The sequence below is a fragment of the Pristiophorus japonicus genome, chromosome 6, assembly GCF_044704955.1.
Source record: "Pristiophorus japonicus isolate sPriJap1 chromosome 6, sPriJap1.hap1, whole genome shotgun sequence".
Classification (NCBI taxonomy): domain Eukaryota; kingdom Metazoa; phylum Chordata; class Chondrichthyes; family Pristiophoridae; genus Pristiophorus; species Pristiophorus japonicus.
This window is the reverse complement of record NC_091982.1, coordinates 197508715-197523751: the sequence shown is the minus strand read 5'-3', so window position 1 is coordinate 197523751 and position 15037 is coordinate 197508715. Positions and strand designations below refer to the sequence as shown.

The window sequence follows — 15037 nt, the reverse complement described above, 5'->3', positions numbered from 1 at the left end:
GTCTGCAAGATTGAATGTCGATTCTTATCCAGCAGTGACACCCTATCCAGAAGCCATTTTTAAATACAGGGGCTTCTTTTCCACAGGACATGAATTGAAGCCAAGCTCTTCTGAAAGTTTTGTACATTTTTTGTGGTATTTTTTGTAGTAGGGTAAGTTTTCTTTACCTACTACAGACTTGATATGACTAGGGAAGGAGAAAACTCAATTCCTCACACATAAAATAAATGTTATAGGAGCGAACTGTCCAGTTTTAAAGTATAAACAATAACAGCAGCAACAACTTGTATTTATATAGCACCTTTAACATAGTTAAACTTCCCAAGGCACTTGTAGTCAAACTGTTTTCTATGGCATCATCTACTACAGAGAAATTTCAGATTTTTCACTTTTATACTATTTTTTTAAATTCCTACTTTTAGATTTTCTGTTTTTCTGGGGAATAATTTTCATGGTGACAACAACTTTGGTTATGGTACTTAAAAAGGAAAACTTGGGACAAACAGCGTTGCATGATGTTGCTCAGCAAGGAATCATGGAAACCTACAAGTCGCTCATCTGTATAATAAAGATGCCTGCTGTCTTAAATTTCTGCATCATGCTGCTAACATCAAAAGTAAGCTAATTTAACTTATGTTTTAGAACGATCTTGGAAACCATACTGCACCTTGAGGTCAATTCACATTTAACAGTGTATATTACCTTTTTATATCTGGATTGTGGTTTTCTTTTAGCTTGTTACAACCCCTCAAAGAACTTGAAATTGCTATGTGCAACAGTGTTTTGAGATTTCCAGCATTTTCTGTTTTTATTTCAGATTCCAGCATCTGCAGTATTTTGCTTTTGTATTGATGTTTGAATAGTTTCTGCTTCCATTGTCAATATAGATGTTTAAAAAAAACCATTGGGGTAGAGTTTCTGCTTTGGGCATAATCAGCTATCCGGACGAAAATTGTGTCAAATTGCACTTGTTTTGAGAAGTTTTTTCCCCCTCAAGTTTCCGCATATCGCCAAACACAAAATCTGCCCTCAACCAGCACAATTGGGCAGCGTTTAAGCAAGTAATTAAAAAAAGTGCTTTAAGAAATATTTAAGAGTGGTAACTTGGTGCAGTTTGATTAATACAGCTGGAAATGGGTTTATCACAAAAAAGTAACCATTTTAATTAGTGTCTAGTACACCACCTGTGAGTAAACTGATTATATAACTGAAAATTACTTTTAAAAGAGAACCATTTACGAGTTACATTGGGGTACAGTAGTTAGTTTTTTAGTAATTTTTTTTAAAATTTAAAACTCAGTGTCCTTGTGCCCAAAAGAACTAGCTTATTTTTTTAGAGACTCCTCGAAGTCCTGCAAATGAGTGCAGTTAGCGGAAACCCGCAATGGTGATTTAATGCGATTTGGGGGCCGGCTTCTCGTGCGATGTATTTTAAATTATACATTATTTTAAGCATTTTAAACGCAAATGATTGCAGAAACTGAAGTTGTGTTGAATGTAATTTGCGCTTAAAATTCCGCAATCTTTGTGCCAGTTTTGCCAATTTTAGGCGAATTGCAATGAAAAAACCAGCGCAACGGAGTGGAAACTCTAGGCCAATGTGTATAGTGAGTAACAAGGTTTATACCATGTAAATACTTTTTGTTTCAGATAGTGTTTTCTTTAGTTTAAGTGGGGTGCACTTCTGGGCCACACCATTAACATTTTTGTGTGTTTGCATATAAAACAAAGATCCCACTGAGAGAGTAGTTTAAAATATTACTGCTGGAAATTTTTTTGCAGGCTCTCCTGATCAGCCATTGTAACTTCGGCAGATACCCCATTTACGCAATGTATTTGGGGTTTCTGCCAAAACTATGATGGCTGATCATGAAAACCCTCCAGAGGAAATTCCTAGCATACTTTTTTTTAAAGTGGAGCTACAAATAGCCACAAGTAGCAAGAAGGAAGTGAAACTCACCAGTAAATCCCTTAATTACTCCTGTTCAACACCCAAATCTGCTTAACAGTTGTGCAAGTTCCTCTTATTCCTGGCAAAAACACTCTGTGCTCACATTTAGTTCACCTGGGTTACCCAGACATTTTGAATTCCAGGTAAATGAACTAGCTGATGTGTCAGTTATAACCCTGTGGCCTTGTTTTCATAAAGCTGTCATAATGGTTAACATGGAAGCCATGTCTTGGTAAACTATTGACTTAGAGACAAAAGTATATATAAAATTTTGTGCACATAGTTTGTAAGGTTTTCACTTCTGTAATTAAAATTGTGTTCATTGACACCTCTCAATTATTGCATAATTTGTAAATTTTGGGCTTAAGGCTGTAGTGTAAAAGAACAAACAACTGAACATACAGTGTCAACGACACTGACTTCCATTTGAAGTAAATTATTACTTTGCCTCTTTCAGAGACTATCAGCATTGAAGCTGAATGATTCAGGACTCCGAACTTAGATTCTTCCAGATTGCTATTGGCTAATTTTCTAATATAGTGATCTGCTATTATCACGAAAAAATATATCCCAATGAAAAGGAAAGACTGTAAGAGAAGGGATAACCATCCGTGGCTAACGAAGGAAATAAGGGATGGAATCAAATTGAAAACCAGGGCATACAATGTGGCCAAGACTAGTGGGAAGCCAGAGGGTTGGGAAACTTTTAAAAGCCAGCAAAGAACGACTAAAAAAAAATGAGAGGGAAGATAGATTATGAAAGTAAAATAACACGAAATATAAAAACAGATAGTTTCTAATGGTACATAAAAAGGAAAAGAGTGGTTCCCTGGAGGATGAGACTGGGGAATTAATAATGGGGAACAGGGAAATGGCAGAGACTTTGAACAAATATTTTGTATCTGTCTTCAAGGTAGAAGACACTAAAAACATCCCACTGGTGGATAATCAAGGGGCTATAGGGAGGGAGGAACTTAATACAATCACTATCACTAATGAAGTGGTACTCGATAAAATAATGGGACTAAAGGCAGACAAGTCCCCTGGACCTGATGGCTTGCATCCTAGGGTCTTAAAGGAAGTGGGTGCAGAGATAGTGGATGCATTGGTTGTAATCTTATCAAAATTCTCTGGATTCTGAGGAGGTCCCAGTGGATTGGAAAACCGCGAATGTAATGCCCCTATTTTTTTTAAAAAGGCAGACAGAAAGCAAGAAACTATAGACCAGTTAGCCCAACATTGGTCGTTGGGAAAATGCTGGAGTCCATTATTAAGGAAGCAGTAGCAGGACATTTGGAAAAGCATAATTCAATCGAGCAGAGCCAGCAAGGTTTTATGAAGGGGAAATCATGTTTGACAAATTTGCTAGAGTCCTTTGAAGAGGGAGGATGGGTGGGAAAGCAAATTGTGAGGAGGACACAAAAAAATCTGCAAAGGGATATAGACAGGCTACGTGAGTGAGCAAAAATTTGGCAGATGGAGTATAATGTGGATAAGGGGGGGATGTGGTATATTTGGATTTCCAGAAGGCATTCGATAAGGTGCCACATAAAAGGTTAATGCACAAGATAAAAGCTCACTGGATTGGGGGTTATATATTGGCATGGATAGAGGATTGGCTAACTAAGAGAAAATGGAGAGCCGGGATAAATGGGTCATTTTCCGGTTGGCAAACAGTAACTAGTGGGGTGCCGCAGGGATCGGTGCTGGGTCCTCAACTATTTACAATCTATATTAATGACTTGGATGAAGGGACCGAGTGTAATGTAGCCAAGTTTGCTGATGATCCAAAGACGGGTGGGAAAGCAAATTGTGAGGAGGACACAAAAAATCTGCAAAGGTATATAGACAGACTAAGTGAATGGGCAAAAATTTGGCAGATGGAATATAATGTTGGAAAATGTGAGGTTATCCACTTTGGCAGAAAAAATAGAAAAGCAAATTATAATTTAAATGGAGAAAAATTGCAAAGTGCTGCAGTAGAGGGTCCTTGTGCATGAAACACAAAAAGTTAGTGTGCAGGTACAGCAAATAATCAGGAAGGCAAATGGAATATTGGCCTTTATTGCAAGGAGAATGGAATATGAAAGTAGAGAAGTCCTGCTACAACTGTACAACTTCTCAGAATAAGGGGCCACCCATTTAAAACTGAGATGAGGAGAAATTTCTTCTCCGAGGGTTGTAAATCTGTGGAATTCTCTGCCCCAGGAAGCCGTGGAGGCTGTATCATTGAATATATTTAAGTGGAAATAGATTTTTGAGCAATAAGGGAATAAAGGATTATGGGTAGCGGGCAGGGAAGTGGAGCTGAGTCCATGATCAGATCAGCCATGATCTTATTAAATGGCGGAGCAGGCTCGAGGGGTCAAATGGCCTACTCCTGCTCCTATTTCTTACGTTCTTATATTGTTTCCATATGCCATTCCCTGGCCAAATAGCAACATAGGAATAGAAGTATGCCATTCAGCCCCTCGAGCCTGTACCGCCATTCAGTGAGATCATGGCTGATCTTTATCCAAACTCCATTCACTTGCCTTGGCTCTATATCTCTTAATAACTTGGTGCAAAATTCAATCTCGGATTTAAAACGATTTAATTGAGCTAGCATCTACTGCTGTGTGTGGGAGAGAGTTCCACACATCTACCACATTTTGTGTGAAGAAGTGTTTTCTAACATCTCTCCTAAATGACCTGGCTCTGGTTTTAATGTTAAATCTCCTTGTCCTACACTCTCCCACCAGTGAAAAAAAATTCTCTCTCCACTATATCAATTCCTTTCAAAATACTAAAAACCTCAATCAAATAATCCCGTAATATTGCTGGGAATATAAACCTGGTTTATCTCATCTCTCCTCGTAATCTAACCCTTGGAGGAGTGGGTAATAATCTGGTGAATCTGTGCTGCACTCCTTCCAAAGCAAATATATCCTTTCCAAGATGCGATGCCCAGAACTATACATAGTACTCCAAATGTGGTCTAACCAGGCCTTTGTATAACTGTAGCAAAACTTCCTCCCTTTTATATTATAATCCTCTAGGTATAAAGAATAACATCCCATTAGCCTTTTTGATTTTTTTTTTGGTACCTGACTACTACATTTTAGTGATCTGATAGATCCCTAAATCTCTTTGGACCTCTACTGTTTCTAACATTTCGCCATTTAAAAACTACTTTGATCTATCCTTTTTTTGGTCCAAAATAGATTACCTCAATTGCACAGTTTTGCCCACTCACTTCATCTATCAATGTCTCTTTGTAATTTTATGCTCCATTTCACACTACTTACTATGCCACCAATCTTTGTGTCATTGGCAAACTTGGATATATGGCATTGTATTATCTAAGTAATTAATAAATATTGTATTATCTAAGTCATTAATAAATACTGGCCATGAATTTGCAGTCTAAGGGTTCCCGTGGGGAAATGCCTCTGATGCGCAAATAAAATGCCCACGTACCTGGTGGTCCGGGAGATATGGAGATTCGCGGTCCTGGGTGCCTCCTGGTACGTGCAGGAAGAGGCCCACAAATCTCTGGCACATGCGGTTCGCAAGCACCCCTGAGATCACGTGGGCCAGCCCAACGAATGACCAGAAGGGGATCCCCATTCACGCTTATGGGGATTACGTATATACAGATTCCCCGTAAGTATGAATGGGAATACCCAATACCTCTACACTTCAAATTTTTTTTTAAAATCACATTTAAAATTAATTAAAATGGCATTAATTAAATATTTAAAACAAAAAATTACTTTTGAAAAATAAACTTAAATGTTTTAAAGGGCTAAAAATAAACTAACCTTATTTCACATGTTTTTAAATGTATAAATTATTGATAAAATTTTCTTTTTCTTTTTTTTTTAAATTAAAAACTCTTGCGTTGTTAAAAGCAGGCCTTATAGTCACTAGTGTACTAGTCACCTCCTTCCAATTATACCTGTTTTTAACCAGGCGTAAGAATTTCACGAGCATTCGCTAGGCAGAAGTTGGTCAAATAGCCCACTCTCCGGCAGCGGATGCCCTTTTCCCGGGATCGCATGTTCTGGATTTTAGCACTTGCTAAAGCCGAAACTAGCGCAGCTCCTATGGACATGTGCGCCCCTCATACCTGCCTATAGGTGCCTCAAGTTAGTGAATAGTTGAGGCCCCAGCACAGATCCTTGCTGGACACCACTAGTCGCTTCCTTCCAATTTAGAATGTTCGAATCATAGAATGGTTATAGCACATAAGGAGGCCATTCGTGGCGTCCCGGCTCTCTGCAAGAGCACTTCAGATAGCCCCGCTCCTCCGCCCTTTCCCTGTAGCCTGCAATTTTTTTTTTCTTCAGCTACTTTATCCAATTCCCTTTTGAAAGCCATGATTTGAGTCTGACTCCACCACACTTTCAGGCAGTGCATTCCAGATCCTAACCACTCGCTGAAGTGCATTGCCCAGAATTGGACACAATACTCCAGTTGAGGCAGAACCAGCATTTTATAAAGGTTCATCATAGCTTCCTTGCTTTTGTACTCTTATGCCTCTACTTTTGAAGCCGAGGATCCCATATGCTTTTTTTTTTAAAAAAACACTTTCTCAACCAGCCCTGACACCGCCAACAATTTGTGCACATATATCCCCAGGTCTTTCTGTTCATGCACCCCCTTTCGAATTGTACCTTTTGGTTTATATTGCCTCTCCTTGGTCTTCCTACCAAAATGTATCACTTTGTACTTTTCTGCATTAAATTTCATCTGCCATGTGTCTGCCCATTTCACCAGCCTGTCTGTCTTCAAGAAGACAATCACTATCCTCACATTGTTCACTATACTTCCAAGTTTTGTGTCCTCCTGTAAATTTGGAAATTGTGCCCATTACATAATCATTATCCCTACTTGCCACCTAAGCAATCTCCGAAGCAGGTCAATAATTTGCCTTCAATTCCATGAGCTTTAATTTTAGCTGACAGTCTGTTATGTGGAGTCTTTTGTGTGGAATCTTATCGAATGCATTCTGGAAGTCCATATACACTGCAGTCATAGACATTCTCCTCTCCATTACTTTAGTTACTTTCTCAAAAAAATTCAGTTAGGTTCATTAGACATGACCTACGCTTTATAAATCCATGTTGGCTCTCTAATCAGCTCAAATTTTTCAAAATGATTTGTTCTCAATCCTTGTTATCTTGTGGTTTACCACGACATGGGACAGCATATTGTAACATGATTGAGCTACTGAGCTGCCTTGACTGACTAGGGTTGTTTAGATTAACAAGGGAATAGAACTATGAAAATACAGGTTGAACCTCTCTTATCTGGCACCCTCGGGACCTGGCCTGTGCCGGATAAGGGATTTTGCCAGACGAGGGGACGTTAAATTGGATGGTACAGGTACTGAGCAAGGGGATTTTGGGGCTAGGAATGCGGCAGAGAGATCGTTTTGGGTTGGGGGGGTGGGGGGGAGGGGAAGGTGGATCCCGGGACCAGGCCAGCGATTGCGGGAGTCGGCAGCGAGGAAGGACTTCAATTTGTTCATGTCGGAGCAGCTGGGAGTGGTGCCGGATAAGGGAGTCCCGGATAAGGGAGGTTCAACCTGTATTTTAAAAAAAAAAATGAATATGCCAGTAAACATAATTACGAGTTTTTAAAAAATGTATCTTTTTGCTTAGCTGGGCAATGATTTATCTCTTAAATCCACAAATATGCAAGCAGCAGGCTGCTCTACAGCATCTATATTAATATACATTTGCCTGGCTAAAATATTTTTTTTCCCTCTTTCTCTCTTTCTGCCCCCCCCACCCCCCAACCTGAAATATGTCCAAAATCATAGTGCATACCAGCCTATGACCAGGATAAGAATTGGGTATTGATTAGCTCAAGTATTCTCTACATTGATTCTTGAAGCTTCCTCTGCAGTGATGTAATGCAAGCAGATCAACTTCACAAGATATACTCGAGGCTTGTTCAAAACTCCATAATTTTTGACATTCTGCAGTTGTAATCCCTATATATTTAATTGGGGAAATGCCTGAAAGGTTTACAGCTCAACCACCATTACAGATAATTACTAATATGTAAAAGTTATTTGAATGCTCTTTCCTTTGTATTTTTCAGAATTTTAATTGCTGTACCTCAGACAAATTAAAATAGATTCAATTTGTCAGTTTATGATGTATAACAAAATAACATTTCCCAGATTCAGTTTGTTCCTTTTGTATTTCAGTAACCTAAATGAGGGTGGTGTTAGACTTATCATCCAGCACTCCAAGATAAGAGTGATCCACATTTGCTGCATTCATGTCATTAGCTGAACTAACCCAGCTGTAGTATGTTAGGAGTTCACAGTAAAACACTGTGCCATATTAATATGGAACAAAATCATAGAACAAGACACTTACTTTTCCTATTTTTAATCAGGAGATAGTACAGAGCAAGGGTACCAGCAAAATGAGGTAAACATGTATTCAAGCATAGTTGGCTATAAAATAAGGGCTTTGAGGGCTTTGTGATTTATGATGGTAGTTATTTTTAAGCCAAAGCATTGCAGTGAAATTAGTTCCAAGTGACTTAGACTTAGAATGATATATTATTTAAGTGTTGCCCAGAGAGTGGTTTGAATGTCGAACTTGCTACCACAAGGAGTAGTTGGAGTAAGGGGAAGCTAGATAAACACAAGGGAGAAAGGAATAGAAGGATATGTTGATGGGATTAAATAAGAGGAGTGGGAGGAGACTTGTATGGAGCATAAACACTGGCATGGACCTGTTGGCCAAATGGCCTGTTTCTCTGCTGTAAATACTATGTACAGAACAACTTTTTAAAATTCTCATAATTAATTGTAGAGAATCATTTTATGCATTCCTGATATTAGAAATGAGTTTAAATTGCAAGTATAAACAAAGAGAATTTTTAAAGTCAAGTTTGTTATCACATTATGTACATTTTAATGTAGGTGGAGCATTCTGTATCACCTCCATTGCAAATTGTGGGGCCACGGCTTCAAAATGGCCTAAAGCAGTTCCAGAGCCACCTCACTCTTGGCATTCATATCAGTCTGGGATGCGCAGTGACGTTCCCTGTAACTGACATCACCAGAACAGCCTACCTGGAGAGGAGACCTTATTTGATGATGGAAATAATAAAATAAAAGCTTTAAAGTCAATACTCAAAGAGGAGTATTTTCTTCCAAAAAAAAAGTGGGGAGAAGAGAAAAAAAAATATTTTGAGCAAAAAAAATCTCTCCCTGGACTTTCATTCACCTCTTTTCTTTAAGTATTTCAACCATATATAATTTTTCAATGTGTACTCAAAAATTATATCAATAATGTAATTGTGAAGTGACGAAGAATCTTTCATGTAATCTGTGAAATCAATATCTGGCTGGTTTTAAATAATTTGACTATTAGCCAAAAAGTACATGATTGACTAGTAATCTGGCATTGGAAATTTACTCAAACATCACTGAATAATTGTGCGTAAATAAAAAAAATAAAAAAAATTGGGCAGATTATAAGAAAAACTGATTGCTGTTGAAACGTATGTTTGTAATGGCAGAAAGCTGGAATAATGACTGGGTTGAAGGAGGTCTGTTATAATCAATTTATTAAATTGTGCCTTTTAGAATCATAGAAATTTGATTAATTGAATATTTACTGCTTCATTTAGGAAAATACAATTTTATTTAGAAGAATGTATTGTAAGTTAATAGATGCTGTTTTTAAATATGTAGAAATATTTTTATAGACTACAAAAGTTATGTTAAGTTTCCAATGAACATGTATATTTACAGATTGGATTCTCAGCTGCTGATGGAGTAACTGGACTGAAGTTGGTTGAATTGGGTGTGCCTAAAGAGCAACTGGCTCTCCTTGCAGTACCTATGGTTCCTCTGCAAATATTGCTGCCATTTGTGATAAGCAAATACACAGCAGGTCGAAAACCACTGAGTGTTTTTTACTGGGCAATGCCATATAGGTAACGTATCTTTTACTTTCCTTTTCAAAGAAGTGGGGGGGAGGCAGTGGCAGGGGAGTAGAATTAGATACCCAATTTTTTTTAAATCTTGGACTGCATATACTTCCTGTCTGCAGAACTTTAGATTCTGTTATTTTTGTGTTACATCTCTGCGACAGCTTTTCCATTATAAATTTCTATGTCTGCATTTTGATGCTATTTATAAAAGCTGCTAATATAATGCCACCCTGTAGTGTGGCATTATATTATCCCACAAATTGTTCCACCATCAAATTTTCCTCTCTCTAACTGAAATTAGCTTTTTTTTCAATGCTTTTATTTAAAGTTTTTACTTGAAGGCTTCAGCCTCTCCTAAAAGGGTAAGCTTGAACTTGATATTTTTGCCCAAAGCTATGATGCTGTGAGCTTAATTCAGATTGCAGTCTTGAGCATGTACACTGTATCCAGTTTCTCAGGATGCAGCAGTACCATTCACACTGATCTAGAATATTTTTCTTTAGCTCCAAATCAGTTTCTGCTCATTGTTTTTTTTTAACATTATTTGAAAAAAAGCAAGAGGACAAGTTTCATAAACTTCGTTCAGGTAAAAGTTTATAATTTTTTTATATAAATTTGAGAAGCTATGCTTTTTAAGCAGGCACTGTGTGAGAGAAAGGGGAAAGTCTATTGGTTGCACACCTGCTGTTGTTTTTTTGTGTTACATAAACTTTAGAAATCACTAAGTTGAGAGAGACGGTGTCTTTCCTCATTGTTTGAATTCATTTTTCAAAATTTAATTTTTTTAAAGTAAACAGTCTCTAATTACCCTGATTACCACCTATGTTATGTTGACATATGGAAAACATCGATATTTGTATTTCTAACTGCTGTGCCCATCCCACTTTGTTGGGAACACCCCAATTGTTGTGTGACTCATCTTGAACAATGCCATGGGAGATCTGCTACTACATACATTTTATCATTTTTCCATCCACTCAAAGATGTGGGACCACCAAGTATTTTGATCAAGCCTCTTTGAAAACTCATTGGCCCTGAAATTCCGTTTTGGGCCCGCGGGCATTTTAGAGAAAAAATATGCACCTACCTTAAACTGTTGCCCACGTACAGACTTTCCGATGCTGAGGCCTCTCCTGACTGCCAGTCGCAGCGCATGCACGTCGACACGTGCGCAGGCCTACAGCTGGAGTCACATGGCTCTGAGCAGTCAATCAGGTAAAGTATCATAATAATAGGAGTTCCATAGGGCCCAAAACTCCGATTACTATGATTGTGATAGAGCCCGAAACACAGCCCCAAACACCCAAAACACTAATAAAAAAATAGAAAATAATCACACTACATTCATTTAAATTAAAGTTATTAATGTCTTTATATTAAAAAAAAATCGGGAAATAATTTTTTTTTAAATTTTTTTTAAATAAACTTACCGTTGTGGGGAGGGTTTTTAATAAAATATGTTTTAATAACTTTATTTTTATGATTTTGTGTTTCTTAAAATACTTGCACCTGTAAAAGTAGGCTATGCGCCTGCTTTTTCAGGCGCAAGATTTTTGAGGACATTTGTAAGCGTAAATATCGGAAATTTCCACTTACAAATGTCCTTGCTCCCAAGATGTGGCCATCTGTCAAGCCAGAAACTTGACAGATCGGAAATGCCGGTTTCCAGCGCATGCGCATTGTGTGCGCTGGAAACCGGCATTTCGATGCCTTCCCGGGTCCGTAGGAACTCCGTACGGACTCGGGGAGGCTGGAATTGTTGGCCCATTGGAGGGGGTCTTGATCATAGTTCTATATATATGATTCTTAACATGTGTTTTTAGGCTTTTCACCTTCAATATTTTCTTCAGGTTCAATATCTATGAATAGGGTGGGCTAGAAATTGGTCTTTTGGCGATAGCGGTATTTTTTCGGAACAAAAATACTGTTGCAAACACCGCAATTTTTTAAAGGAATAAAATTGGCATCAAAATGAGCCGGACAGTAAAAATCGGTGTTGCACGAGGATTTGCAGTGGAAACCGCAGTCCTCGCCAACTTTAGTCCGAGGCCGATTTCCACTAAAAAGACAGACCCTGGGGAGGGAGGGTAACACACACAAAAAATTGCAAAAAATCAAAAATTGCAAAACATTTACAAGACCCTTAACTAAGTAATCGCTGCAAAAAAATTATAATGTAAAAACTTTAACTTACCTTTTTTCCAGGTCTTCATACTTATTGCTGTTTCTGGGGCTGCAATGCAGCCTTTTCTCGGGCGGTTTTCTTCGTGCAGAATACGGGTGCGCCGAATGGCCAATTTAAAGCGATATCGCTTTTTTTGGCGTTACATGACGGTGGTCCGCTTTTCAGTGGTATTTCAAAACCGCCGGCGCACAACTTTGGCCAATTTAGGTGAGCGCCTTTTAGCGCTAACAAAGGCAAAATATCGCCGAAAAAACGGGCGCAAGGCTAGCCAATTTCTAGCCTGGTATCTTTACCTGCTCAATACCAAGGTAACTAGGAAGACCGGGGTCTACAGTAGGAAGGATGAACACCATGTACATAGTAATTGCAGACTTAACCAGTCCTCCTCTGATTGTAGAAAAATTAAGTCATGTCTCTTGTGCTAACACTTAATGCAAAACTGGACCTGAAACATGATCCTTGTTTACAACTTCACATGACTGATCACTGTTACATTCCCACAAAGTCTCCTGTCTATCAGAAGGGCTACTGACTTGAAGTAAGTCAGTCCAAGGTATACTTTCAGAATCCTTTGAAAATAGAATGGAACATTAAAAATTTAAGTTCTCAGAATCAAAAGAGAGCTGCTAATCAAACATATATTGTTATTGCAATTGATTCGTGTGCCTCTTTTACGGAGAACAAATTAACCTGTTTGAAACACTTTGGATGAACTAGGAGGTGCTTCCCCAACTAAGAACAACACCCACCAAATGGCTGCTGGAGCAATCCTATTGTTGCCTATTGGTACCTGTAACCGTGTTTTAACACAATGAACAAAACAAGCTAGGAAATAGGGTTATAATCTTGTGCATTTAAATAGGTATATATCTCTACCAATAGTGGGCATATTTATCTGGAATTTCTGCGGGGAATTCACCTGGTCTGCTGTAGCATCGGCAGAAACTGTATAAACGGATGTTTGCGCCATTGCCGGCGCAACTGCTGATCTTCCACCAAAGTTACAGCAGGAGATAGGGAGAATCCCTGTGGTAATGCTACCCCATTGCCTTTCTTGGGTTAGTGTATCAAATAGGCTGGTCTATTTTTCTGTAAGTGAACCATTATGTATTGTGATAAGGAAGAAATAAACTAATAACAATGCACCATTATATAAAAATGAATATTTTTATGGTACAGCATGCATCAATGAAACTATGTTGTAACTTTTAGCTTAAAATATTCACCTGAACTGTAATTCTTTTTTGCATTATGAAATGGAGTCTAAAGATAAGTGCATGTTAGCGTGTGACTATTATGTGAACCGTTAGTGTTAATGCAATTTTGTTTAAAATGTTTTTATGATCACCGCAAAGGCTACAATTGTACTGGATATTTTTTTACGTTAATTAAAATAGTATGTGATTGTGCCTCTCCTTTTCAGGTTAGTTATGGGTATGATATTTGCATTGTTGGTTTTTTGGACTCCTACGGTGAAACAGGGCACAGAGTTCCCTGCTTATTATTACGGAGTACTGCTGTTCAGTTATGCCTTACATCAGGTGAGTGAGTGCATGTATTATAACTAAGAAAAGATTCAGTGTGATGCACTAGAATCTTCCTGTGCAATATTCTGAGATGATTTCGTGACTTTCCAAAAAGGAAAACTTGAACTTGTTAATTCATATTTCTGGACAGGCAGACATAACATTTAACACCCAGCTATCTAGGATTCCGAACCTTGATGAAACATCTTTGTGTCCTTTTTTCAAAGCGGTTGCTAACATCCAGTTAACATTTTAAAAAGAAAAAGAACTGGGTTGGAATAGGAAATCAGGACTGCAGTCCGTTGCCCCAGTATGGTCCTGATGCTCTCCGAACATTGAGACTTGACTGCAATTGGTAGCCAGAACTCTGTACGCACAAAGGTTTGTTTTCCTTTGTCAGCGCAAATACTGGCAACATAAAGGGGCCAAGTTTCAGCCTGAGTTGCTCCTGTTTTTTTGGAGCAACTGCTTTAGAATGGAGCATCTTAGAAATTTGAATTCTCGGCATTTAGTTTGCTCCAGTTCTAGTCAGTTAGAACAGTTTCACTTTGGAACAGAATTTTTTTTTCAAAATGGGCGTGTCCGGCCACTTGCGCCTGTTTTCAAAGTTTAGGCAGTGAAAACTTACTCCAAACTAACTTAGAATGGAGTAAGTGAAGATTTTTTTACGTTCGAAAAAACCTTGTCTACACTTTAGAAAATCAGGCGTAGGTTACAAATTAGGCATAGAGAATGGGGGGGGGGGGGGGTTTAAAGGGAAGTTTACAAACATTAAACACTTCAGTTTTACAAATAAAGAGCCATCATCAATAATAAATGATAAATGATAAATACATCAATAAAGGAACCAATAAATCAATCAAAAAAAATTAATAAAAAATAATTTAAAAAAGAAAATCAATAAATAAAACATTTTCTACTTACCGACTGCAGCACCGGGAGTCCTCCAACACCGTGCTGGGACGGTCCCCCCAGTGTGTCTCTGTCAGTGTCTCTATCTGTCTGTCTGTTTCTGACAGCACGGGGGTGTGGAGGGGAAGGGGAGAAGTGGGGGGGGGGAAGGGAAGGGGTGAGGGGAAGGGGAAGGGTAAGAGAGGAGGAGGGAGAGGAGGAGGGGGAAGAGGAGGGAGGGGAGGGGAGAGGAGGAGGAGGAGGAGGAGGAGGGGGGGAGAGGAGGAGAAGGAGAGGGGAGGGAAGGAGAGGGGAGGGAGGGAGGGGAGGAGAGAAGGGGTGGGGGGAAGGGAGAGAAGAAGGCTGAACGGCCGGGCCCAAGACCTCGGGCTGGATTTACAGGTAAGTGGCGTTGGGTCTCGGGGGGAGAGGAGGAGAGAGGGTCGGGGAGAGGAGGAGAGAGAGTCGGGGGGTGGGGGGTGTTGCGGAGGTCCGGGGGGGAGAGAGAGAGAGTCACGGAGGTCCGGGGGGAGG

The 15037-nt window shown here is 39.0% G+C and overlaps 1 protein-coding gene and 1 long non-coding RNA gene across 3 annotated transcripts in view; one reads left to right on the top strand and one right to left on the bottom strand.

Moving 5' to 3' along the window:
• The window catches only part of LOC139265932 (uncharacterized), a 40947-nt gene that overhangs the window by 9585 nt on the left and 16325 nt on the right, over positions 1 to 15037 (bottom strand). The window lies entirely within an intron of this gene.
• The window catches only part of slc33a1 (solute carrier family 33 member 1), a 47667-nt gene that overhangs the window by 23069 nt on the left and 9561 nt on the right, over positions 1 to 15037 (top strand). For both annotated transcript variants that reach the window (XM_070883535.1, XM_070883534.1), the window contains exons 3-5: positions 423 to 616; positions 9720 to 9904; positions 13510 to 13627. In XM_070883535.1, the coding sequence (XP_070739636.1) occupies positions 423 to 616; positions 9720 to 9904; positions 13510 to 13627 (497 nt within the window). The remainder of the gene's footprint in view (positions 1 to 422; positions 617 to 9719; positions 9905 to 13509; positions 13628 to 15037) is intronic.